At 45.2% G+C, this 23,454-nt stretch overlaps 4 protein-coding genes and 4 non-coding genes across 61 annotated transcripts in view; 6 read left to right on the top strand and 2 right to left on the bottom strand.

Annotated features, from left to right (window-relative positions):
* The window catches only part of PBRM1 (polybromo 1), a 142,681-nt gene extending 142,353 nt beyond the window's left edge, over positions 1–328 (bottom strand). For 18 of the 47 annotated variants that reach the window (XM_063645851.1, XM_063645863.1, XM_063645856.1 and 15 more), the window contains exon 1: positions 115–192. The gene's annotated coding sequence lies outside the window, so the exon portion shown is untranslated. Of the gene's footprint in view, positions 1–114 lie in introns of all 47 variants that reach the window. The other 29 variants (XM_055273903.2, XM_055273901.2, XM_055274065.2 and 26 more) reach the window with 8 other exon arrangements.
* On the top strand, positions 245–9,342 carry GNL3 (G protein nucleolar 3). 3 transcript variants are annotated; one of them, XM_055274420.2, is made up of 15 exons: positions 245–471; positions 1,126–1,184; positions 1,598–1,735; positions 1,856–1,969; positions 2,476–2,559; positions 3,425–3,557; positions 4,987–5,099; positions 5,343–5,469; positions 5,933–6,020; positions 7,268–7,442; positions 7,586–7,728; positions 7,807–7,943; positions 8,027–8,202; positions 8,433–8,496; positions 8,594–9,342. In XM_055274420.2, exons 1-15 carry the CDS (start codon positions 459–461, stop codon positions 8,674–8,676), a joined length of 1,647 nt encoding a protein of 548 aa, XP_055130395.1. In that variant the 5' UTR covers positions 245–458; the 3' UTR covers positions 8,677–9,342. The 3 variants fall into 3 exon arrangements, with proteins under 3 accessions (XP_055130395.1, XP_055130385.1, XP_063502116.1); XM_055274410.2 differs by having other exon boundaries at positions 8,027–8,206; positions 8,437–8,496; XM_063646046.1 differs by lacking the exon at positions 245–471 and adding an exon at positions 522–782.
* On the top strand, positions 3,599–3,666 carry LOC129461622 (small nucleolar RNA SNORD19). The gene has a single exon (XR_008650623.1). It is a non-coding gene; the product is annotated as a small nucleolar RNA SNORD19 (small nucleolar RNA).
* Positions 5,139–5,222, top strand: LOC129461649 (small nucleolar RNA SNORD19B). Its single transcript, XR_008650637.1, has one exon. It is a non-coding gene; the product is annotated as a small nucleolar RNA SNORD19B (small nucleolar RNA).
* Positions 5,771–5,846, top strand: LOC129461626 (small nucleolar RNA SNORD19). Its single transcript, XR_008650625.1, has one exon. It is a non-coding gene; the product is annotated as a small nucleolar RNA SNORD19 (small nucleolar RNA).
* LOC129461628 (small nucleolar RNA SNORD69) lies at positions 7,132–7,208 on the top strand. The gene has a single exon (XR_008650628.1). It is a non-coding gene; the product is annotated as a small nucleolar RNA SNORD69 (small nucleolar RNA).
* GLT8D1 (glycosyltransferase 8 domain containing 1) lies at positions 9,335–21,337 on the bottom strand. 6 transcript variants are annotated; one of them, XM_055274467.2, is made up of 11 exons: positions 20,719–21,316; positions 19,996–20,224; positions 16,696–16,747; positions 16,513–16,611; positions 12,924–13,137; positions 11,361–11,478; positions 11,053–11,137; positions 10,750–10,862; positions 10,249–10,415; positions 10,025–10,137; positions 9,335–9,876 (listed from the first exon to the last, which is right to left on the bottom strand). In XM_055274467.2, the coding sequence occupies exons 3-11, from the start codon at positions 16,709–16,711 to the stop codon at positions 9,686–9,688; spliced, it is 1,116 nt and encodes a 371-aa protein (XP_055130442.1). In that variant the 5' UTR covers positions 16,712–16,747; positions 19,996–20,224; positions 20,719–21,316; the 3' UTR covers positions 9,335–9,685. The 6 variants fall into 6 exon arrangements, with proteins under 6 accessions (XP_055130442.1, XP_055130450.1, XP_063502149.1 ...); XM_055274475.2 differs by having other exon boundaries at positions 19,996–20,220; positions 20,719–21,069; XM_063646079.1 differs by having other exon boundaries at positions 9,335–9,931; positions 20,719–21,049.
* Positions 21,318–23,454, top strand: SPCS1 (signal peptidase complex subunit 1). Its single transcript, XM_055274565.2, is given in 4 exon segments — positions 21,318–21,554; positions 21,916–21,975; positions 22,065–22,151; positions 22,968–23,454. Coding segments are annotated over 4 exon segments (510 nt in total). The 3' UTR covers positions 23,094–23,454.

Below are 23,454 nucleotides of genomic sequence, written 5' to 3'. Positions count from 1 at the left end.
GTCCCCACGGCCGGGGCGGGGCTTCCGCCGCGGCTCCCGCCCGCCCGGGCCCACACAAAGGCCCGGCAGCTGGCCGAGGGGGAGCGGCCCCACCCGCCCTGGGCCCGGCCTTACCCAGCCGCTCCGCCGCCTGCAGCCCCGGCCGCGGTCACCGACCGCCGCGCCCCGCCCCGTGGCCGCCACGGCTGCTGCTATTGCTCCTCCGGACGCGGCCGCTGCCGTCGCTCCGGCACCCGCCACCCTCACCTCCCTTACCCCTCCCGGTGCCGCCGCAAAACCAGTCCCGCGGCCGCCAAGCGATCCCTGCTCCGCGCGACACTGCGTGCGCGCGCACGCAGAGGGGCGGTGACGCACTTTACGGCGGCAGCGTAAGTGCATGACGCTAGTCAGTGGCTTCAGTTCACACGTGGCACCAGCGGAGGCAGGTTGTCGTGCTCGTGCTGCCTTCTACAGCCAATATGAAAAGGCCTAGTAAGTGGGGTCGGGAGGCGGGTGTGGAGGGACCCACGTCTGGAAGTTGCTGCAGCCACCACGACGCTCTTCTACGGCTACGGCTTTGTCTATGCTGGTATGGGGGTGGGAGCCTACGCGTAGGCCTTGGCTCTGTTTCCTGGTAGAAGCGACAGTTGGAAGTCCCTGCGGCGATCATGTTAACCGCGCGGGCTCATTCTGCGGAACGAAGTCGGGCAGAGGGTGGGGAAGACTTTCGTAAGGAAGCAGCGTCTGAACCAGGTTTCAGGCCCAGTATTTTCCTTTCCGTGGCCACGTGCAGACTGGCCCAGGTGAGAGCTGAGAATCGCCTCCCAGACATAGTGTTCCTCTCCTGCCTTATGATTCGTGCTGTTTGACACGAAGTGGCTGTCGTTTTGGGTCTCATACGCTGCTGTGTATAATCCCATTCTAATATTGTAAGAGTAGGTGCAGGGAATTTGGACTCCATTCTGGATCTACTGAATCTAGTTCTCTGGGATTTGAAAGTAGCACGTATGTTTGCATTAGGCATTTCGCATTAGACTTAACGTTAGGTTTGGTGGCCAATAACACAAGAAAAGGATATAACTCTATAGTGTGTTAACCTAGAACTCATCATTTGGGTTAACAGATTTGTGATGTGTTTCTTTGTAGAGTTAAAGAAAGCAAGTAAACGCATGACCTGCCATAAGCGGTATAAAATCCAAAAAAAGGTAAGTGCTTGAGAGAGCTATACCAAACACATTGCTAAACTGATTTTGCCCTGTTCCTTTGCAGGAAAGTCTGGGTTAATGTGATTTGGTTTCGGGAAATGGCATTGGATAGACTGACCATGGGCACAAGCTCTTAGGCATCACGAGTGCAGCTGTGAGAAAGTGCAGTGATTTGGTGATAAGGCTCTAAATTTGTTCAGCATTTTAATCTCTGCATAGAGAGCCTTCTAGTTACAATTTCTTGCTGTTTTATACTTACACATGCATTACTTTGTAAGATTCCAATTAAAGCTCCATTTTCCTAGGACATTTTATAGGCATAACTAAATTGCAGCCAGACTGGTTTCTCACTTGAATTCTGCTTAAGTATGAAGATATTTTTGTAAGCAGACAAAATCTCTTTATTTTAATAGGTTCGAGAACATCATCGAAAATTAAGGAAGGAGGCTAAAAAGCGGGGTCACAAGAAGCCTAGGAAAGACCCAGGAGTTCCAAACAGTGCTCCCTTTAAGGAGGCTCTTCTTAGGGAAGCTGAGCTAAGGAAACAGAGGGTAAGTTATGTTAGCCAGAATTTTCAATGAGTGGTGTAGTGTGTTATGTGTGATATTTTTCAGAGTAAGGTAACAACACTAGTCACTGGTTCACCTATTTCCCTTATGGCTCTGACACAGCTTGAAGAACTAAAACAGCAGCAGAAACTTGACAGGCAGAAGGAACTAGAAAAGAAAAGAAAACTTGAAACTAATCCTGATATTAAGCCATCAAATGTGGAACCTATGGAAAAGGTATGATTAGGTCTGTTTATGAATGAGAGATTAGGGGTTTTGATTTTGGTTTTGTTGCTTGGGCTTAAGTGCAGTGGCACAATCACAGCTCATTGCAACCTGGACCACCCAGGCTCAAGCAGTCTTACCACCTCAGTCTCCAAGTAGCTGGGACTACAGAAGCACACTATCACGCCTGGCTAATTTTTTTAGTAGACATGGGCTTTCACTATATTGCCAAGGCTGGTCTCAAACTCTTGGGCTCAAGTGATCCACCCACCTCAGCCTCCCGAAGTTTCTGGTATTACAGGTGTGGGCTGTTGTGCCTGGCTGAGAGATGAGTTCTGATGCAGAAACAAAAGCACATCCACAGGCTGCTGAGCTTCTTGGGAGGAAGACAACTGAGTTCAGACTCCATCTTACCTATTTAACAACTGCAAGTGCTGCTACTCAGCTGTGGAAAATGGAGTTAGAGGTTACAACTGCTCTACTTCTAATTTTGTGTTCTTTCCCCCTTTATTCTCTAGGAGTTTGGGCTTTGCAAAACTGAGAACAAAGCCAAGTCGGGCAAACAGAATTCAAAGAAGCTGTACTGCCAAGAACTTAAAAAGGTATCTTAGCCTAGGTCAGTGTCTGACAGTGGTAATGAGGTTTAAAAGACTCAAGTCAGGTTTTTTTAACCTTTTAAGATCAAGGGTGCATGTGCAGGTTTGTTATATGGGTAAACTTGTGTCAGGGGGGTTTGTTGTACAGATTATTTCATCACCCAGGTATTAAGCCTAGTACGCATTAGTTATCTTTCCTGATCCTCTCCCTCCTCCCACCTTTCACCAACAAATCATTTCATGACTCAACTCTAGCTTATGCTGTTTAATGCCTTTCCTGCTATGTTTACCTGACAGAAATAGTTTCTTTGGTTTTAAATATTTGCACAAAACTGGTTCTGCCTGTAAGCATGATTTACAACATTAAAAAAAAGTTGAGATTGAGAAAAGTACATTGGAGTAAGCAATGTCACGCTAAGGGTCTCTAAAGTACTCTGTTGAAACCTAAGTGAAGGAGGACAACTTGGTGTAGTTGCTCTCCAGCACTCCCATCCCCAACATCCGTTTTCCCAAGCTCACTCCCCCATGGATAGAACCTGACTGCCCCTCAGCATCTTTTGGCAAGGCCAAAAGGACCTATCAAACTACGTCATTCACTATGGGAGGATTCAGACGGGGATATTTTCATTTTTGAAATCCATCTTGATCAGAGACTGCTGAGCAAGCCTATGTTTTACTTTCCTGTGTGAGAAATGATGGGGGTCAACATTCTTCATACCAAAGTGAAGACATGAGATCCAACTCTGAGCTCACCCTATTGCTAAATGGATAATGCCAGTACTCTCTTGTGGAAGGTATTACCAGAACAAGGGATGTAGTTCTGATCATTTTCTCCTTGATAACGTAGTTCTGGTCATTTTTTCCTTGATAGGTGATTGAAGCCTCCGATGTTGTCCTAGAGGTGTTGGATGCCAGAGATCCTCTTGGTTGCAGATGTCCTCAGGTAGAAGAGGCCATTGTCCAGAGTGGACAGAAAAAGCTGGTACTTATATTAAATAAATCAGGTGAGTAAAGAGGGTACCCTTTGTCTTCCGTGTACATTGGTGAGGTATGAGGATACAGTCTGATAGTCACTGAAGACTGATTAGATCCAACTCTGATCTCAGCAAAGCCAGAGTACGTGCACTTTGCCAGAGACAGTGCTAGGCAGTGGGGAGGAGGTGACTTTTACAACTGACTCAACTGGTTTCTACTATTCTTTTGCCATTCAGTATTTACCGTCTTTTAAATAAAGAGTGTAAGCTGCTATACCCAGCTTATTGTGTAGTATATTTCATCTAGGAAGTGATGACAGTGTGACAAATTCCCCACACCTACACAATGTCGGGTATTAGTTCAAGAGTGAAATAAATTGGAATGTATGTGACAAAATATTTAAATGAAATGCATAATTATGCATCTGAGTTTGAGCAGCAGGAACAAGAAAACCCAGAACAGAGAATTACAAAGCAGAAAATGGGAATGAAATCTAAAATTATTGTTGGGGTTGAGAAACAATTGGCTGCTTGGGAGGCTAAAGTGGGCACATCACTTGAGGCCAGGAGTTCGAGAAAAGCCTGGCTAACACGGCGAAACCCCATCTATACTAAAATACAAATATTAACCGGGCATGGTGGTGGGCACTTGTAGTCCCAGCTACTCGGGAGGCTGACGCAGGAGAATTGCTTGAACCCAGGAGGCGGAGATTGCAGTGAGCTGATACCATGCCACTGCACTCCAGCCTGGGCAACAGAACAACACTTCGTCTCAAAAAAAAAAAAAAAAATGAATGAATAAAAGAAACAATTGGCTGCTAGCTAAAGGTAAATTCTGGAAACATAGCTCTAGGGTTAGTAGGGTTGTAATCCAGACGTTGAGTCTGTCCTGAAGTTTTCGAGTGAGCAAATACAAGAGGAATTGAAATAGAGAAGTGCAGATGCTGAGCTTTGTTAAGATACGGGCAGCATGGTAGGGGAGCTTACCCTGCCCTGATTTTCTAGTTAAATCCTTTTGAAAAGACTGGGAAAATGTAAACCAGAGTAAAATCTATAGTTGCCAGATTTTGCAAATGCATCTCAACAAAATAGCCAAATTGGAGCAAATGTCTTCTTTCTTTCTTTCTTTTTGAGATGGAGTCTTGCTCTATCACCCAGGCTGGAGTGCAGTGGCACGATCTCAGCTCACTGCAAGCTCCGCCTCCAGGGTTCACGCCATTCTCCTGCCTCAGCCTCCCGAGTAGCTGGGACTACAGGTGCCCACCACCACGCCCAGCTAATTTTTTTGTATTTTTAGTATAGACGGGGTTTTACCGTGTTAGCCAGGATGATCTCGATCTCTTGAACTCGTGATCTGCCCATCTCGGCCTCCCAAAGTGCTGGGATTACAGGCATGAGCCACCGCGCCTGGCCGCAAATGTCTTACAGGCGCAAATGTCTTATTTCTAATTCCTATCAGATCTGGTACCAAAGGAGAATTTGGAGAGCTGGCTAAATTGTTTGAAGAAAGAATTGCCAACAGTGGTGTTCAGAGCCTCAACAAAACCAAAGGATAAAGGGAAGATAACCAAGGTATCCTTTATTAGCGGTAAGAAATGTGATTCTTTCAGATTTTGGTTGAAATATGATGAGTGTGCAAAATCTTGATTTAAGTAAATGAAAAATTACAAGATCCAACTCTGATTTCAGCCAGAGATCATCTGACAGGCAATGTAGTTATCTTAAGAGCTGGGCGCTGGAGCCTGATTGCTTGGGGTTTGTTGAAATAATTTATCAGGTAAGTTGCCAGAATAATTCAACTGTTTGGAATTTTAGCGTGTGAAGGCAAAGAAGAATGCTGCTCCATTCAGAAGTGAAGTCTGCTTTGGGAAAGAGGGCCTTTGGAAACTTCTTGGAGGTTTTCAGGAAACTTGCGGCAAAGCCATTCGGGTTGGAGTAATTGGTGAGTTTCAGTTCATTACTTTTTACGTTTTAAGTGTTGAAATAGTTAAGTTTAGCCAGCTCTCCAAGTGCCCAAGCAGCAGTATATGGAGTTGTTGTCAAGTAAGAGGCTCACTCAAATACTAGCTTCTTGCCTATACCTTACTGAAAGCATATAACCACACACAATTTAAAGAAAAAAACTTACAACTGCTGCCAGATTCAGGTTTTTTGTTGGGACTGATTACTGTAGGAAGCTAGTTTCTAAAAGTTCTTGGTTTGTTTGAATTTATAGTATTTTCCTGCCTTTGCATTACTTGTGCAAGAAATGAAGAAACCAAAATTGGTCTTAGTATTGAAGTGAAGACACTGAGATCCAACTCTGATCTTGCCCTAAACATCGGAAATGAAAAATTAGGCAGTGAAAATTTCATAAGTGCCAACATATAATGCTTTTTATATCTGGATTTCCCATTTATTTGTAGGTTTCCCAAATGTGGGGAAAAGCAGCATTATCAATAGCTTAAAACAAGAACAGATGTGTAATGTTGGTGTATCCATGGGGCTTACAAGGTAAATGGAGGTGTCCATAATTATAATAATATAGTGACACACTATTTTATTTTGGTTATCTCAAGGAAGGTGATTTTTTTTTTTTTTTTTTTTGGAGACAGTTTCACTCTTGTTCCCAGGCTGGAGTGCAGTGGCACAATCTCAGCTCACTGCAACCTCCACCTCTCAGGTTCAAGCGATTCTCCTGCCTCAGCCTCCCAAGTAGCTGGGATTATAGGAATGTGCCCCTATGCCTGGCTAATTTTGTATTTTTAGTAGAGACAGGTTTCTCCATGTTGGTTAGGCTGGTCTCAAACTCCTCACTTCAGCTGATTTGCCTGCCTCGGCCTCCCAAAGTGCTGGGATTACAGGCCAAGCCACCGCACCCGGCCTATTTTTATTTTTTTAAAGCTTTTGGTGAAAGAAGAGATTTAAGCCAGTGCTACAACTGAATGGAGTGGGACAGCTGCCCACAATTTAGTTTGAAAGACAAGTTCAGCAAATAGATTGAGAGAGGAAAGCTCCCTCAGAGGAAGTGATGTTTAAACCTGGCCTTGAGAAATTAATAGAAATTTGCCAGATAGAAGTCTGCCACCACACCTGGCTAGTTTTTGTATTTTTAGTAGAGATGGGGTTTCACTATGTTGGCCAGGCTAGTCTCAAACTCCTGGCCTTAAGTCATCCACCCGCCTAGGCCTCACAAAGTGTTGGGATTACACTTGTGTTGGGTGGCATGAGCCACTGTGCCTGGCCAACTTTTAGATCTTTTTTTTTTTTTTTTGAGATGGAGTCTCACTGTCTCCCAGGCTGGAGTACAGTGGTGCTATCTTGGCTCACTGCAACCTCAGCCTCCTGAGTACCTGGGATCCAAGGCACCCGGCTAATTTTTGTATTTTTAGTAGAGACAGGGCTTTCACCATGTTGGCCAGGCTGGTCTCGAACTCCTGACCTCAGGTGATCCACCCACCTCGGCCTCCCAAAGTGCTGGGATTACAGGCGTGAGCCACCACGCCCAGCCAGAAGGCGGCATATTTATAGCAAAGGAAATAGCATGTGTTTTGGTTGATGTAAATATATAAGCTATAACATGTAGTGTTTCTCTTTAGAACAGTCGGGTATGCTTTTACAGATAAATGTGAAGCAAATGATGATAAACTGGATCTGACTGACTGTGCTGAGTCTGTTCAATCCAACCCTGAGCTTCATGTTCTGTCTCTTACCCTCCAAATAGACCAATGCCCTCATCAATTCCATTGGTCTTCTTTCAGGAGCATGCAAGTTGTCCCCTTGGACAAACAGATCACAATCATAGATAGTCCGAGCTTCATCGTATCTCCACTTAATTCCTCCTCTGCGCTTGCTCTGCGAAGTCCAGCAAGTATTGAAGTAGTAAAACCGATGGAGGCTGCCAGTGCCATCCTTTCCCAGGCTGATGCTCGACAGGTAAAAGGACCCCTTCTCATGAACTCCTTGGAGCCATCTTCTTTCATCATAAGCATTTTGAGTAGAAAAATTTTGGAAGTGTTTTAAAGTACTGGCATGTCAGATGAAGGACAGCTCCTTTGTTTGTTTGTTTGTTTTTTAAGGTAGTACTGAAATATACTGTCCCAGGCTACAGGAATTCTCTGGAATTTTTTACTATGCTTGCTCAGAGAAGAGGTATGCACCAAAAAGGTGGAATCCCAAATGTTGAAGGTGCTGCCAAACTGCTGTGGTCTGAGTGGACAGGGTAAGCTTTCTTTTCTGTTGGCATTTTGGTGACCACCAGAATAAACCTCCTTTTGACACATCTTATTTTTAATATCAGTGCCTCATTAGCTTACTATTGCCATCCCCCTACATCTTGGACGACTCCTCCATATTTTAATGAGAGTATTGTGGTAGACATGAAAAGGGGCTTCAATCTGGAAGAACTGGAAAAGAACAATGCACAGAGCATAAGAGGTGAGAATTGTGTGTCTCTGCTCTCTTCATCAGCTGACAGGCCAGTAGAGCTCTTACCTGTTTACATGGACTTTCTTTCCCAGCCATCAGGGGCCCTCATTTGGCCAATAGCATCCTTTTTCAGTCTTCCGGTCTGACAAATGGAATAATAGAAGAAAAGGACATACATGAAGAATTGCCAAAACGGAAAGAAAGGAAGCAGGAGGAGAGGGAGGACGACAAAGACAGTGACCAGGAAATCGTTGATGAAGAAGTTGATGTAAGTATGTCCTCCATGAGTTGTTTAAAACTGAAGTGAGTTTTCTAGCATTATAATATATAATGGGAAGGAACTGAAGATAGGAAATATTTGAGGCTTGTGATCCGTTAGCCTTAATTTTGCACATCCCGTTATATGTACCTCCAAAGAGTTAATTTTTCAGGTACGTAACTACTTGGATTAAATGAGCAGACAAGGGCTACTAATCCAGCACTATTTTTGTCACACAGGAAGACAGCTCAGGCATGGTCGATGCAGAAGAGACGGGGGAGGCACTGTCTGAGGAGACTACAGGTGAGGCAGGCAAAAGGGGTTCTTCTAACGAAGCAGCATGGTGTAGAATCACTTTTACTTTTTGAAAATAAAATCTCTCTGTTTTCCTGCAATATAGGTGAACAGTCTACACGGTCTTTTATCTTGGATAAAATGATTGAAGAGGATGATGCTTATGACTTCAGTACAGATTATGTGTAACAGAACCATGGCTTTTTATGAGATTTTTTTTTTTTTTTTTTGAAACGGGGTCTCGCTGTCGCCCAGGATGGAGTGCAGTGGCGCGATCTCCGCTCACTGCAGGCTCCGCCCCCCAGGGTTCATGCCATTCTCCTGCCTCAGCCTCTCTGAGTAGCTGAGACTACAGGCGCCCGCCACCACGCCCGACTAATTTTTTTTTTCTTGTATTTTTTAGTAGAGACGGGGTTTCACCATGGTCTCGATCTCCTGACCTCGTGATCTGCCCACCTCGGCCTCCCAAAGTGCTGGGATTACAAGCGTGAGCCACCACGCCTGGCCTAATTTTTTTTTTGTATTTTTAGTAGAGACGGGGTTTCACTGTGTCAGCCAGTATGGTCTCGATCTCCTGACCTCGTGATCCGCCCGCCTCAGCCTCCCAAGTGCTGGGATTACAGGCGTGAGCCACCGTGCCTGGCCTTTTTTTTTTTTTTTAACATTCTAAGCAGACTGCTAAACTGTTCTCTGTATAATGTGTCTAAGTTATGGTGTGCGTGAGCTGTGTAAATTTTGTGAATATTATATTAAAACCAGGCAATGTGGAATCCCTAAATTCTGTAAAAAGACAATTCATCTCACTGTGAGTGGAAGTAGTTTCTGGAATAAAAAAAGAAGATACCTATTGAAAAATGTAAGTTTTATTTACAGATCAGGCCACAGGTTACAAAATTAAAACCAACAGTAGTTTTGAATGATCTGTACCAGCTAGCTGAACTAGCCATATCAGTTGTTCTTTCCAGTCATTCAGCATTGTAGTAAGAAAACACTTGGTAAGGCAGATGGAGACATATTTACAGTCTATAGTCTGTCTGGGAAGCTGACTGCCAGACAGAGCAGTTTGTCATCTTTACCCAGCTGACACATCTTTTTCCATGGCTTGCTACCGATAGGCATCGAAGCCTAGCAACTGTTACTTCCCACACATGCTATCTTCCAGGACTTCCTGAGAAATGCTTATAGTTCATATTCTGTTTCACTTTATGTTTGAGATCTCGGTATATCTTCGGATTAGGTTGAATTTTCCTGTTGGGTCTGGAATATACCATTTTTCCCAAACATCAGTATATGAAGCAGTCCTTCCCCATGGCTTAAAATGTCCATTCCAATGGAGTAACTTGGCAGCCTTTACAAACTGAAGTGAATATCGTTTTCCAGCACTGGAACCTTATATTTGAGACAAACAGCCACATCATTGCGCCATGTGAAATTGTGCAGAAAACTTAAGGGAAAGAAAGAATATACCCCGTCCCTGAGGATAGTTCTTTAGATAGCAATTCTTTACTAGCTTATGCCACTGGTTAATTCTACTTACCAAGGTGGCGTACATTCCACATAGGATCGATGGTGGAGTGCTGTTGATAAAATACGATAAGCAGAGGAGGTGTTGTGATGCTACCAGCCAGGGTTCTGCTGTACAATCCCTCTCTTGGGACAGAAAACAAATGTTAGTGAAAAGTACTGACTAACTCCTGTTAGTCAAGACTCTCGGAATTGAAATACAACAGTTTTTCACAGCTAGGCTAGTTACATACTTACTCTACATTGAGTTTCATCCATTTTTCCAGTTGGTTAGTTATATTCTGTCGTTTCCATTCTGTCAGGTTTGCAACAAAAACTCCAGGATTAAATGAGCAAGTGCTGGCTTTCATGGAAAGCTTACGAATTCTTTCCTTTTTATAGTCAAGATAGCCAATGTAATTGTACTAAAAACACAAATAGGATATATGTGCTTACTGCTTCAAACAGAATAGATACAATGTTATAGCCAGTAAAGAGCTGTTAAACTATGACTTCTTCAGATTAGAAAATAGATATTTGAAATTCCAAGTTAGAATAGGAACCTAGATGTTGACATAATAAACCAGATGTTCAAGAAGAACAATTAGGCTGTCCATGAAGAAGTCTACAGAAAAGCAGGCTTGAGTTTTGGGATGAAATGATTGGGGAGTGTAAATTGCAGCAAAGAGATCCCTGAATTTGCAACCTCTTCCCATTAAACGATATTGTAGCAAGAGGGGTGTTTGGTAAGCAATTTACCTGGTTTCCTGCTCCACGGATGACAACTTTAGTAGAGGCTGAATCACAGTCTTCTGAAAATGCAGCTGCATGTCCTGGCTTCAGTGGTGTATTGTAAAGGGCAAGAATATCACCTGAAATAGACAAGATGTTAAGATTTACATTTCAGTTGCCTTGAGAGTTCCCTGTTACTCCCACTTCTCCCTATGGTGACCTTTTATAAAACCATAAATAAAACAACCACTACAGCCCACTGTAGCCCATTATTTAGCAATTGTACTCAGTCTGGGTGGAGAACAGCACTCATGGTGACATTTTTGATACCTTGCACAATTACATCATCATCCATGTATATGGCCTTCTTTGCGCTGGGAACCAGAATTGGCAAGTAGAACCTTGCAAAGGTTAACTGGAAAAGGAAAGAATAATTGGCATAGGATACTGCACTGGCTGTGCCTTTATTTACATAGAAACTCCTAGGATGCTTTCAGTACCCATTCAGGAGAAGAAAGGACTCTTAGAACCACCCAGGCTTGGTCCCCAGGAAACTACTTGCACTATACCCACAGATACCCAGGTATTCCATTATTTCCTAATACTGCCAAGTACAAAGAAGGATGCATGGAACTCACAGGTTTCATGGATTCCCCCTGGTGAGGATCCTCCTTTACTTTCCCTTCCAAAAGTTTAGGGTCAAAATTGACAATTTTGTATCTGATGCTTTTCAGGGAATCACTATTGAGCCAGGACCTGATGAAGATAAAACACTACATTTTAGTTTCAAATAATGTCTCCAAACCAATGAGGGAATAATGCAAAAGAAACCCTATGGACCAAATAGGTGTTTTCAAGCTCCTTTTATCTCTGAGCTTTGGTTTCCTCGTCTGAAGTGAGGGTAATTCTCACCAAAGTCCCTCCCTGAATTAAGATTTTATGGCAATTATCTTCTAACACTAAAACTACTCTAGAAAAACAGTATAGAATTGAGAACATTTCATCACCACCTGGACCATCCAACTCTTAATCCTCCAAATACACTAGGAAGAAAAGGAGTCAAAGTGACGGTACCAACAGTAATCTCTTATCTACAGACTGACTTCTTAATTCACTGTGGTGACCCTAATTGCACCACTCAAGTCTGAGGCACTATCTGTAAGAAAAAACTGTTTGCTAAAGGAGTACTGCACATTTTTTCTAGGTCAGTTTCAAATCAGTGTTTTGTGGATACTTAGTGTTATTTCTGTAGTCTATTTTTATACAGCTTCTGTTTCTGTATTTTAAATGGGTTCAGAATTTACAGCTTTAAAAACTAAATATGAACCATGGAGAGGGCCACAAGGACCAAAATGTTTTAGAAATTTGACAACTGGTTAATTTGTTAGACCAACAAATTTGGAGTAAGTTTTATAAGTCTTATTCATTTTCTTTTTTTTTTTTTTTTGAGACGGAGTCTCGCTCTGTCACCCAGGCTGGAGTGCGGTGGCGCGATCTCGGCTCACTGCAAGCTCCGCCTCCCAGGTTCACGCCATTCTCCTGCCTCAGCCTCTCCGAGTAGCTGGGACTACAGGCGCCCGCCACCACGCCCGGCTAATTTTTTGTATTTTTAGTAGAGACGGGGTTTCACCATGGTCTCGATCTCCTGACCTCGTGATCCGCCCGCCTCGGCCTCCCAAAGTGCTGGGATTACAAGCGTGAGCCACCGCGCCTGGCCAGTCTTATTCATTTTCAAAACGGATTGGACTATCCAAGTTTCCCCAGATCACTCTGGGCCAGGATTTGGATCAGGATCTGTGATCAGCTTCATAACACTACCTTGCCATTGTTGCTAAGTCCCTTTCCACTCTAGACCAGAACTGCTCCGAGCATGTCCATGAAATAAGGAACTTGTGACTTGTAAATCAACATTTACTGCTGCCTTCACTGAGAAAGTATTATCAAAACACCGTCAGGTGGGGTTAACAGTTCAGAGTGACAGTTGACATACTTCCTGGCATGAGCTCCTTGTATCACTTCTCCTATTATGGGGATATGCTCATAATACAATCCTAAAAAAATATGTCATTTGTACAGTTTATCAGTGGTACAATTTCAATTGTATAAAACAACATACAAACCACAGAAAAACAGTTCCTGGATTGGCAGCTGGCCTGCTCTAGATCATCCTCTAGAAGCAGAATCACGTAAGCGGAGCTCACCGGAGATGGTCTGCTGTATTGTTGAGAGTAACAATGTAGAAAATCACATTGGAGCGAGTGTTCTGCTGAATGCTGTTTATGGCTGCAATGGCCCCCCCAAGCCTGTCTTCAGATGCAGCGATGACCACAGGAATCTCCTCTTGTCTCCCATCTACTGCATGTCGGAGAGCATTTGGGACAAAGTCTATAGGTTGAGGCCCCACAATTCCTGAATCTGAAAAAACAAGGAAGGCACTGTGATACAATCTCATGGGCTTTTGATATAGAGTCCAAGACATGGAAAAAGGGAAGGTAAGGATTATGGTACTGATTTACCTCATTCTTCCCCATTAAACTGAAGCATATAGCCCTGAAACTTTCCCTGTATGTAAATAAGCTTTTGGAAAAGTGGAGGAAGCATTTTTTAAAATACACTGACAGCACTTTGATATACTACTGGTAGGAAAATTGTGGGCGGCAAGCCACCCAGGCGCTGAGGCAAGAGACCGAGGACACGAGCTGTTCCAGTATAATAAAATATAAAACAAGAATAGTCATACCAGATATAGATCTTAGATATGATTATATATTAATATCATTAATCATTAGTTTGTAGCAATTACTCTTTATTCCAATATTATAATAATCCTTGCTCTATAATCATAACCTAGGAAAAACCAGGCCATACAGAGATAGGAGCTGAGGGGACATAGTGAGGTGTGACCAGAAGACAAGAGTGCGAGCCTTCTGTTATGCCCAGACAGGGCCACCAGAAGGGCTCCTTGGTCTAGCGGTGACGCCAGCGTCTGGGAAGACGCCCGTTGCCAGGCGGACCGTGGTCTAGCGGTAGCGAAAAGCGTCAAGGAACAACACCCGCTACTTAGCAGACCTGGAAAGGGAGTCTCCTTTTCCCCGGGGGAGTTTAGAGAAGACTCTGCTCCTCCACCTCTTGTGGAGGGCCTGACATTAGTCAGGCTTGCCCACAGTTATCCGGAGGCCTAACCATCTCCCTGTGATGCTGTGCTTCAGTGGTCACGCTCCTAGTCCGCCTTCATGTTCCATCCTGTACACCTGGCTCTGCCTTCTAGATAGCAGTAGAAAATTAGTGAAAGTACTAATAGTCTCTAATATGCAGAAATAATGGCGTAAGCTGTCTTTCTCTTTGTCTCCTCTCTCTGCCTCAGCTGCCAGGCAGGGAAGGGCCCCCTGTCCAGTGGACATGTGACCCACGTGACCTTACCTATCATTGGAGATGACCCACACTCCTTACCCTGCCGCTTTTGCTTTGTATCCAATAAATAACAGCGCAGCCAGACATTCGGGGCCACTACTGGTCTCCGCGCATTGGTGGTAGTGGTCCCCCGGGCCCAGCTGTCTTTTATCTCTGTCTTGTGTCTTTATTTCTACACTCTCTCGTCGCCACACACAGGGAGAAGCCCACTGACCCTGTGGGGCTGGCTGGACCCTACATCTTTAAAATATACTGACAGCACTTTGATATACTACTGGTAGGAAAATAACAGAACCTGTTAGAATGTATTGTGGCAATTTGTATCAAGAGTTTCCTAAGGACAAAATCTGAAATATAATCAAAATAAAGAATTTTATTTAAATTGTGAAAACTTAGCAGCTCACTAAATCAATGTTTTTCAAGTCACAAATCACAAGTAGGCATGAAACCAACTGAGTGAGTCACAATCAATTTATACACAAAAAGTTTCTGGATTGCAATAGAAGACTGAAGTAGAGGCCGGGTGTGGTGGGTCACACCTGTAATCCCAGCACTTTGGGAGGCTGAGGCGGGTGGATCACTTGAGGTCTGAGACCAGCCTGATCAACATGGTGAAACCCCATCTCTACTAAAAATACAAAATGAGCCAGGTGTAGTGGTGAACGCCTGTAATCCCAGCTACTTGGGAGACTGAGGCAGGAGAATCGCTTGAACTCGGGAGGTGGAGGTTGCAGTGAGCTGAGATTGTGCCACTGCACTCCAGCCTGGGCAGCAATAGGAAAACTCCGTCTCAAAAAAAAAAGAAAACTGAATTAGAATACCAAAGAAAATATAGTGTATCACATAAGGAAACTGCAATTACTGTCCTGTATACATTCTTGGCTTTCATTTTTTTTTTTTTTTTTTTTTTATTCCTCATTGAACTCTGGTATTTACTATGTGCCAGGCAATATCTAGGCACTGGGGTTACAGCCATGAATAAAACATCCCTAACTTTCTGAGGATAGACAGCCAATAAGCAAATACACATGTATGTACATGTGCTACATGTAATGTATTTCCTATTGTAGGGCTGCCATCAAAAAGTCTGAAAGCTGTTGTACCAAAAGATGTTATCCTGTGGAAACAAATTAATAGACATTAAAATTATGTACGAAGAGTTTCTACCATCACAGTGACATGCTTATGATATACAGAAAAACATGTCATGTACAGTTTATATATAGTACAATCTCAACTGTACAGAAAAAAAGATGTGTAGGAAAAAACTGGAAGGTACTAAGCCAAAATTGTAAATGAAATCATTCAACCAACCAATATTTATTGAACAGCTAGTATCAGCCGTCATCCATAGGCACAGAAGATAAAACTACACAAATTGCCTTCATGGAGCTTGAATACTGTTGTCTCTTTTTTTTTTTTTTGAGACGAAGACTCACTCTGTCACCAGGCTTGAGTGCAGTGGCGTGATCTTGACTCACTGCAACCTCCGCCTCCTGGGTTCAAGCAATTCTCCTGCCTCAGCCTCCTGAGTAGCTGGGACTACAGGCGCATACCACCACGCCCAGCTAATTTTTGTATTTTTAGTAGAGACGGGGTTTCACCATGTTGGCCAGACTGGTCTCAAACTCCTGACCTCGTGATCTGCCCACCTCGGCCTCCCAAAGTGCTGAGATGGTCTCAATCTCTTGACCTTGTGAGATGCCCACCTCGGCCTCCCAAAGTTTTGGGATTACAGGCGTGAGCCATTGCTCCTGGCCGCTATTCTCTTTTTTATAAACTTTCCTACCAGGAACATGCACTACTTTATATGTATCATACATATATACACGTGATAAAACATGCTATCAGAGCACTCCGTGAAAGTCAGGGGAAAGCTATTATAGTCTCTCACTCTGGTCAACTATGGTGGGTGGCAATCCAAAAATGACTTTTGACAAACACTCAAGCCTCAAACATTCCTCAATACCAAGGGAGAACAGTACGAATGACTAATTCAATATACTGTGCAATATATTATACAACACAGTGATTTTTAAAAATCATTTGACAAACTTTTATTGCTACAGTCCCACTGATGCAGCTGCACAGCTGAAGGAAAGTAACTAGACTGACACTCCAGTGACTAGAGCAAGCATGAAACACCAAGGACACTTGTCTGCCCTCACTTTCTGAAGCCCTGTCCTGCTGACATGAACAGATGGCAGCCCTCAGAGGCTCTCCTAAGGCCTCTGATTTGGTGAAAAGGAATATTCTGTCAGATCAAACCCTTAACAAACAACTGATAGTACTACTGGAAAAAGAAGAACTTAGGATGTGCGACAGAGAATACCAGGTCTGCAACAGATTCTAAGGCATTATTAGTAAGTGTTCCCATACCTGTAACCTCATTCCTTAACAAACTGCTCAAGCGGAGGAAGTTATGGTGCAAAACCAGTAAGAAGAGAGCAACAGCCAGGACCAAGATGATGATGTTTACTGAAATAGATAGGGAAAACCTATGTTATACCTCTTTATCTTTGACCAGGTATAAAAACAACTTAACTTGTAGAAAGAGCATACCTTTACGGAATGACATCTTTTTCTTCTGTCATATAAATATTAGTTTTTAACCCTACAAAACAAAAACAAGCCCCCAAAGCCAGTAAGTACATGAGAAGGGACATCAAAATGCCCTCTTTTTTTTTTTTTTTTAATTCAGGAAGAAACGAGGCATATACAGTATTCTGCCAGAAACTCATTTTGAATTAACAGTTTCCAAGAACCCAATTTGGGATCTGAAATTTTTGTGGTAGTCATTAATAAAAAACTTAAAAATAAGTTGGAGAAATAGATAGCCTTAGCCTTGTACATTATACATCACAAGATGAAAAGCAAAAGAAACATTTAAGAATTAAGTTTCAGCCAGGCAGGGTGTCCCATGCCTGTAATCCCAGCACTTTGGGAGGCCGAGTGGGGTGGATCACGAGATCAGGAGTTCAAGACCAGCCTGGCCAAGATGGTGAAACCTCGTCTCTACTAAAAACTGCAAAAAAAATTAGCCGGGCGCGGTAGCAGGGGCCTGTAATCCCAGCTGCTCAGGAGGCTGAGGCAGGAGAATCCCTTGAACCTGGGCAACAGAGGTTGCAGTGAGCCGAGATCACGCCATTGCACTCCAGCCTGGGCGACAGAGAGACTCTGTCTTTAAAATAAAAAATAACATAACATAACATAACATAACATAACATAACATAACATACTTAGGTTTCTACTTAAAATTCCTAAAGTAGACATGGATTCAGGTTGTCTATGACCAAGTAACCTAAGGTCTTAGCCTCATCAGTAAAAACATGCCTGTTCAGAGTTGTATCCCATTCACCTTTAACATGAGTGTCCTCAGAGAAAAGAATATTATCCAAATTCACTTGACAAACCCACAGCACAGAAAAAGTTACAAAAATTCACAAAATCCAATCGATATCAAAAGTATGGAGTGCATTTCTAGCCATTGTAACTAGCAAAAAAAAAAAAAAAAAAAAGGCTTATTTTAGTTTATTATTTTTTGAAATGGAGTCTCATTCTGTCGTCCAGGCTGGAGTGCAGTGGCACGATCTCAGCTCACTGCAACCTCTGCCTCCCTCATTCAAGCGATTCTCCTGCCTCAGCCTTCCCAATAGCTGGGATTACAGGCGTGTGCCACCATGCCCAGCTAATTTTTGTATTTTTAGTAGAGATGGGGTTTCACCATGTTGGCCAGACTGGTCTCGAACTCCTGACCTCGTGATCTGCCCACCTCAGCCTCCCAAAGTGCTGAGATTACAGGCGTGAGCCACAGTGCCCGGCCAAGAAAACATTTAAGGTGCTATTCTCAAAAACCATCTCTGTTAGCTAGCTATTCATCTCTTAAGAAGGTGGTGTCTAATTGTCACACTGTCCTGGTTGGTCCTCCTCAGCTCATCTGACCTTCACTTTTTCAAAACAATTCAGTGGAAACAAGATAGTAGGTGGAACTAAATTTATTAAAAAAATTAATTCCTTCAACAAGCTCTGGGTAAAAAGACATTTTACCAACCAAGATATCGTGAACCTACCTTTTAACCCTTTCTTACTTCATCTTCACCCATAGTAGTACCCAACACTTACATAAGGCTATTAATTTTACAAAGCACTTTCAAACATAGCATATTGCAATGCAAGTTAGTTCATTTGTTTTTTTAGACAGGGTCTCACCACGTTGCCCAGGCTGGCCTCTAACTCCTAGGCTCAAGCAAGCCTCCTGCCTCAGCCTCCCAAGTAGCAGGGACTACGGACAAAGTAAGTTTGAATTAACTTCATGCTAGGAAAATTGTGTGCCTACCAGGCACTTAATTTCTCAAGGCCTTTGTAAAGAAGAGAAATGTATTGAAAAACTGTTTAAAAAATTGGGGTCTGGGCACAGTGGCTCATGCCTATAATCCCAAAATGAAAACAACAAGGCTAGGATGGGCGGATCAACTGAGCTCAGGAGTTCAAGACCAGCCTGGGTAACATTGTGAAAGCTCATCTCTACAAAAAATACAAAAATTAGCCAGGCATGGTGATGTGCACCTGTAGTCCCAAGCATTTGGGAGGCTAAGGCAGGAGGATCACCTGAGCCAGGGAGGTCAAGGCTACAGTAAGCCATATTCATGCCACTGCACTCCAGCCTTGGGTGACAAAGCGACACCCTGTCTCAAAAAAATAAAAAATAAAAAACAAAACGGGATCAGCCAGGCACTGTGGCTGATACCTATAATCCCAACTATTCAGGTGGCTGGGGTGGGAGGCTACCTGAGCCCAGGAGTTCGAGACCAGCCTGAGCAACATAGTATGACCATCCCCTGACCCCATATCTAAAAAAAATTTCTTTTTAAAAACGGGATCACAGGCCAGATTACAAATTAGGGGGAAAATACACATCTTTCTTTCTTTCCTTTTTTTTTTTTTTTGAAACAGAGTCTGGCTCTGTCAGCCACGCTGCAGTGCAGTGGCACCGTCTCGGCTCACTGCAACCTCTGCCTCTCAGATTCAAGCAATTCTCGTGCCTCAACCTCCCGAGCAGCAGGGACCACAGGTGTGCGCCACCACGCCCAGCTAATTTTAATAGAGAGAGGGTTTCACCATGTTGGCCAGGCTGGTCTTGAACTCCTGACCTCAGGTGATCCACCTGCCTCAGCCTTCCAAAGTGCTGGGATTACAGGCCTGAGCCACCAGGCCCAGCCCACACACATCTTTCCAAAGCAGTATATATGAAGTACAATGTATCAGTGAACTTCCTCTCATACACATCAGGGCACCATGGCTCACGTCTGTAATCCCAGCACTTTCGGAGGCCGAGGTGGGTGGATCACTTGAGGTCAGGCGTTTGAGACTAGTCTGGCCAACACAGTGAAACCCCGTCTCCACTAAAAACAAAAATTAGCTGGGCGTGGTGGCGCATGCCTGTAATCCCAGCTACTCAGGAGGCTGAGGCAGGACAATCCCTTGAACCCAGGGATTGGGTTCCCTGGAGGCTGAGGCAGGACAATCCCTTGAACCCAGGAGGCGGAGGTTGCAGTGAGCTGCGATTGGACCACTGCACTCCAGCCTGGGCAACAGAGCGAGTCTTCGTCTCGAAAAAAAAAAAAAGGCCACACAGAGATATATCTATTTATACACACAACAGAAAGTCTGTTCAAACACACCAACAAATACAGAGCATGGGAAGGAAACACGAATAAACTCTTGCCCATCCCTCTTTCTGCCTTCTACACGTCCTGACTCCTGAGGTCAGAAAAGTGTCAAACGTGTCTGCATTTTGCTGTTTGGTCTCTGCCACGTGCAAGGATGAAAGGGCACTGAGGATATACAAACACTTTCTCCTACCCTTTCATCTGGCTGGCCCCCACTTGGCATTCAGAAGTCAAGGTAGCCTCCTCCAAACTCCACGTTGAGCTGCACCTCCCCTGAGCTCCCACATCTGGGCCTCCCTCTCCCAGGGCTAATCCAGCTGTCATGTATTTCTGGCGTGATGTGGCTGTCTCCCTTGACACGCTCTGGGCTCTTCCAAGGCAACAGCCTGGTCTTGGTAACAACCGTGTCCTCGGTCTGCTGTCTGGCACAAACAAGGTGCCGTGAATATTTACTGGTTGCATGAATGAGGACAGCAGTCCCACCCTGTCCCAGGAGTGCCTAGAATCCCACTGTTTGTGGCTAACCCAGAATACATAACCTGGGGGCCGGAGAGCCAGCTGGGACCCAGAGGCCCGGGTTCCTCAGAACGGTTTCTCTCCAAAACGTGGGCATCCCACCTGGCTGACGGTAACGGAGGAGGGTCTAAGATTTAGAGATACACCAGCCTTGAAAGAGAGGCTGAGTGAACCTTTGGCTGGCCTCTATCGGGAGGGCCCAGCCTGGGTCTGTGAGGGTCAGTAAAGCCGGCCAGAATGTGAGAGGGCAGAGTTCGGGAGCCCCCAGATGAGGGACTCTCTACGCGGATGAGAGGGACAGCCGAGCACCGGGGTCCCCTCTCCAAGGGAATTCTCTCTCTTGTGGATGCCGCCTAGGGTAGCCCCCCTAAATTCCAAGGGTCAGTAGGGCCCCCCTTACACTTTGAAGTGATCGGAAAGTGATGTGACGCTCCAGGGATCCCGCCAGGCTCAGAGATACCCCTGGTTAGGACTCCGACAAGTCGTTCTCCTCAAAGGCTCGCCGCGGCCGCCCTTACTGCAGGCGATGCAGGAGATGAGGATGCAGCCCGCGCCCCGGCCCGCCCTGCCAGCTCAGCGCCTGCGCCGCAGGCCCCGGAGCCCAGCCTGTTGTCTGGCCGCCCGCGTACCCTGCACGCTGGGCCAAGCCCACTTGCCCTCTAGCTCCGTGGCAGCCGCGCAGCCCCACAACGCCCAGCCAGCCCGCGGCGGTAACCGCTAGAGCGTCGCGCCAAGCAGGCGCCGCGGGGCAGCCCTGCCGCCGGGGTCCTCGCAGGGAAAAGGCCGTCGCCATGGAGACGCGACGCGCCCCGGCGGCCATTGGGCCGCGCAGGCACTGTCAAGGACAGTTTTCGAGACGGGGTCCGCGGCTCCAGGCACCCAGCAGCACTGACGGCGAACCCTTCACGGGCGCGCGATGCCTCGACACGGCGGCCGCCACCACCACCTGAGCTGCCCTCGCGGGCAGCACGCCGCGGCAAAAGCGCACGTCGCCTAGCGATGGCGCGGGGCGGGGACACGGGCTGTGCCGGCCCGTCGGAGACTTCCGCTTCCGGGGCCGCCGCCATCGCTCTCCCGAGCTTATAAGGCCCGCCTGCCGACGCGCAGTGCCAGACCTTGGCCCTCACGGTCCCTAAGTCTCGGTCGCCCTCGCCTCGCAGCCTGCCACCCGCGCTCGGCTGCCCGCCTCCTCAGCCAGCCATGCTGGAGCATCTGAGCTCGCTGCCCACGCAGATGGTGAGGGCGCAGCCCGGGGACCTCCGCACGCTGCTCTTGTGCCTGGCAACTTCGAAGCCCATGTCGGAGCACCGACCGGGTGCTGCGCTGTTCCGGGCCAGGATAGTTACCCTCCACCCTCTTTCCCGAATTGCCTCCTGGGTCCCCTTCTCTTCTACTCCGCGAGAATCTCCTGTCCATTCTCCGTGAGGGTGTTTCAGTTCCTCCCGGGAAGCCCAGAATTTAATACCTTGCCCAGGCCCTTAGGAGAGCGGGAGACCCTGATGTTGGGGTTACCCTGTGGCAAAGTTGTGAGGTCAGGGCAGAAATTGTATCTCTTCGGCGGTGGAACCAATTCTTTTTTTCCTCTGCTTCACCCCAGGATTACAAGGGCCAGAAGCTAGCTGAACAGATGTTTCAGGGAATTATTCTTTTTTCTGCAGTAAGTATTGGTTTTACATTTAATCTCCGCCCCCGCCTCCCTCCCAACCCTCAGTTTGAGTGTGTTTAATATACTTCATTTGTCTCTAGATAGTTGGATTTATCTACGGGTACGTGGCTGAACAGTTCGGGTGGACTGTCTATATAGTTATGGCCGGATTTGCTTTTTCATGTTTGGTAAGAAATTTGTGGGTGTTAGTGGCAACTTGGGTTTTGTGAGTCGGGTTGGTTAGACCTCAGTAGTGAGACCCAAAGCCAACATTTCCCTCATCCTTCCAAACAGCGTTTCCCTTTGCTATCATTGGAAAAGTAGAATGCGTTTCCCTTTGCTATCATTGGAAAAGTGGTGTCAGATGGTGCGAACTATATAAAAGGATACAGCTTATTTCCTTTGGCAGCTACTCTAGGTAATAATCTTAAGGTCAAAGTCAGCAGGAGTTTTTCATGGTGCTCACATTGCCCCCTCACCTTTTATTTATTTATTTATTTTAAATTTTTTGAGACGGAGTTTCACTCTGTTGCCCACGCTGCAGTGCACTGGGGCGATTTCGGCTCACTGCACCTTCTGGCTCCCGGGTTTAATCGATTCTCCTGCCTCAGCCTCCCGAGTAGCTGGGACTACAGGCGCCCACCACCACACCCAGCTAATTTTTGTATTTTTAGTAGAGACAGGGTTTCACTGTGTTGGCCAGGCTGGTCTCAAGCAATTCGCCCACTTTGGCCTCCCAAAGTGCTTGGATTACAGGCGAGAGCCACCACGCCTGGCCCCCACCTTTCTTTTAGGTTTTAAAGCCATTTGTGTAGGCAGTGAGCCTGTTGCCATCATCTTACAGTATTTTGCATGGATGGTGGCACAGAGCCTTTATCGGAATATGGATTTTTTTGTTTTTTGTTCCCTCAGCATAGGAGTCATTTGGGAACTTGGTGTTATACGTAATGATTTTTTAAACTTTTAATAGCTATAATTTATGCATTTCCTCTTTTCTGGCCCAGCTGACACTTCCTCCATGGCCCATCTATCGCCGGCATCCTCTCAAGTGGTTACCTGTTCAAGAATCAAGCACAGACGACAAGAAACCAGGGGAAAGAAAAATTAAGAGGCATGCTAAAAATAATTGAGGTTTTCATGATTCAGCACCTGCTTTTGTTTCCTGTGAGATGAGCTAAATTGCTTTCATACCCCAGATAAGAGCTAAAACCACCTAATGCTCTTATGGCACAGCTGTGTATAGATTTAGTTCTCTTTATACTTCATTTCTAGCCCAGTTGGGTTTTGATTTATATAAGTAGTTTAGACCTTCTCTTCATAATCTTGCTCTGAGATGGGGAACAGAACACACAAATATGCAGTTTCTTTCAGGTGTAAATAATGAAGAATAAATGCCTCATAAATGATAGTACAATGTAACTATCAAAGTTTTATAATTCATTATGAGTTGTTTAACCATTTTAATGTTTCCAATTAAACCTCATAGTGCAA

The sequence above is a fragment of the Symphalangus syndactylus genome, chromosome 1 (assembly GCF_028878055.3).
Source record: "Symphalangus syndactylus isolate Jambi chromosome 1, NHGRI_mSymSyn1-v2.1_pri, whole genome shotgun sequence".
In the NCBI taxonomy this organism is placed as follows: Eukaryota; Metazoa; Chordata; class Mammalia; order Primates; family Hylobatidae; genus Symphalangus; species Symphalangus syndactylus.
The sequence above is the reverse complement of the archived record's forward strand: the minus strand, read 5'-3'. Positions and strand labels throughout refer to the sequence as shown.

What these genes read in the sequence shown, in the direction of transcription:
- GLT8D1 (XM_063646049.1), bottom strand. An exon ending in AGGGGGAATCCATGAAACCT is followed by an intron (nt 11,138 to 11,360) that starts GTGAGTTCCATG and finishes TTCCTTTTCCAG; the next exon opens with TTAACCTTTGCAAGGTTCTA. An exon ending in TCCGTGGAGCAGGAAACCAG is followed by an intron (nt 10,416 to 10,749) that starts GTAAATTGCTTA and finishes TTGTGTTTTTAG; the next exon opens with TACAATTACATTGGCTATCT.
- GNL3 (XM_055274420.2), top strand. An exon ending in ATGTGGAACCTATGGAAAAG is followed by an intron (nt 1,970 to 2,475) that starts GTATGATTAGGT and finishes TTTATTCTCTAG; the next exon opens with GAGTTTGGGCTTTGCAAAAC. An exon ending in ACTTATATTAAATAAATCAG is followed by an intron (nt 3,558 to 4,986) that starts GTGAGTAAAGAG and finishes AATTCCTATCAG; the next exon opens with ATCTGGTACCAAAGGAGAAT.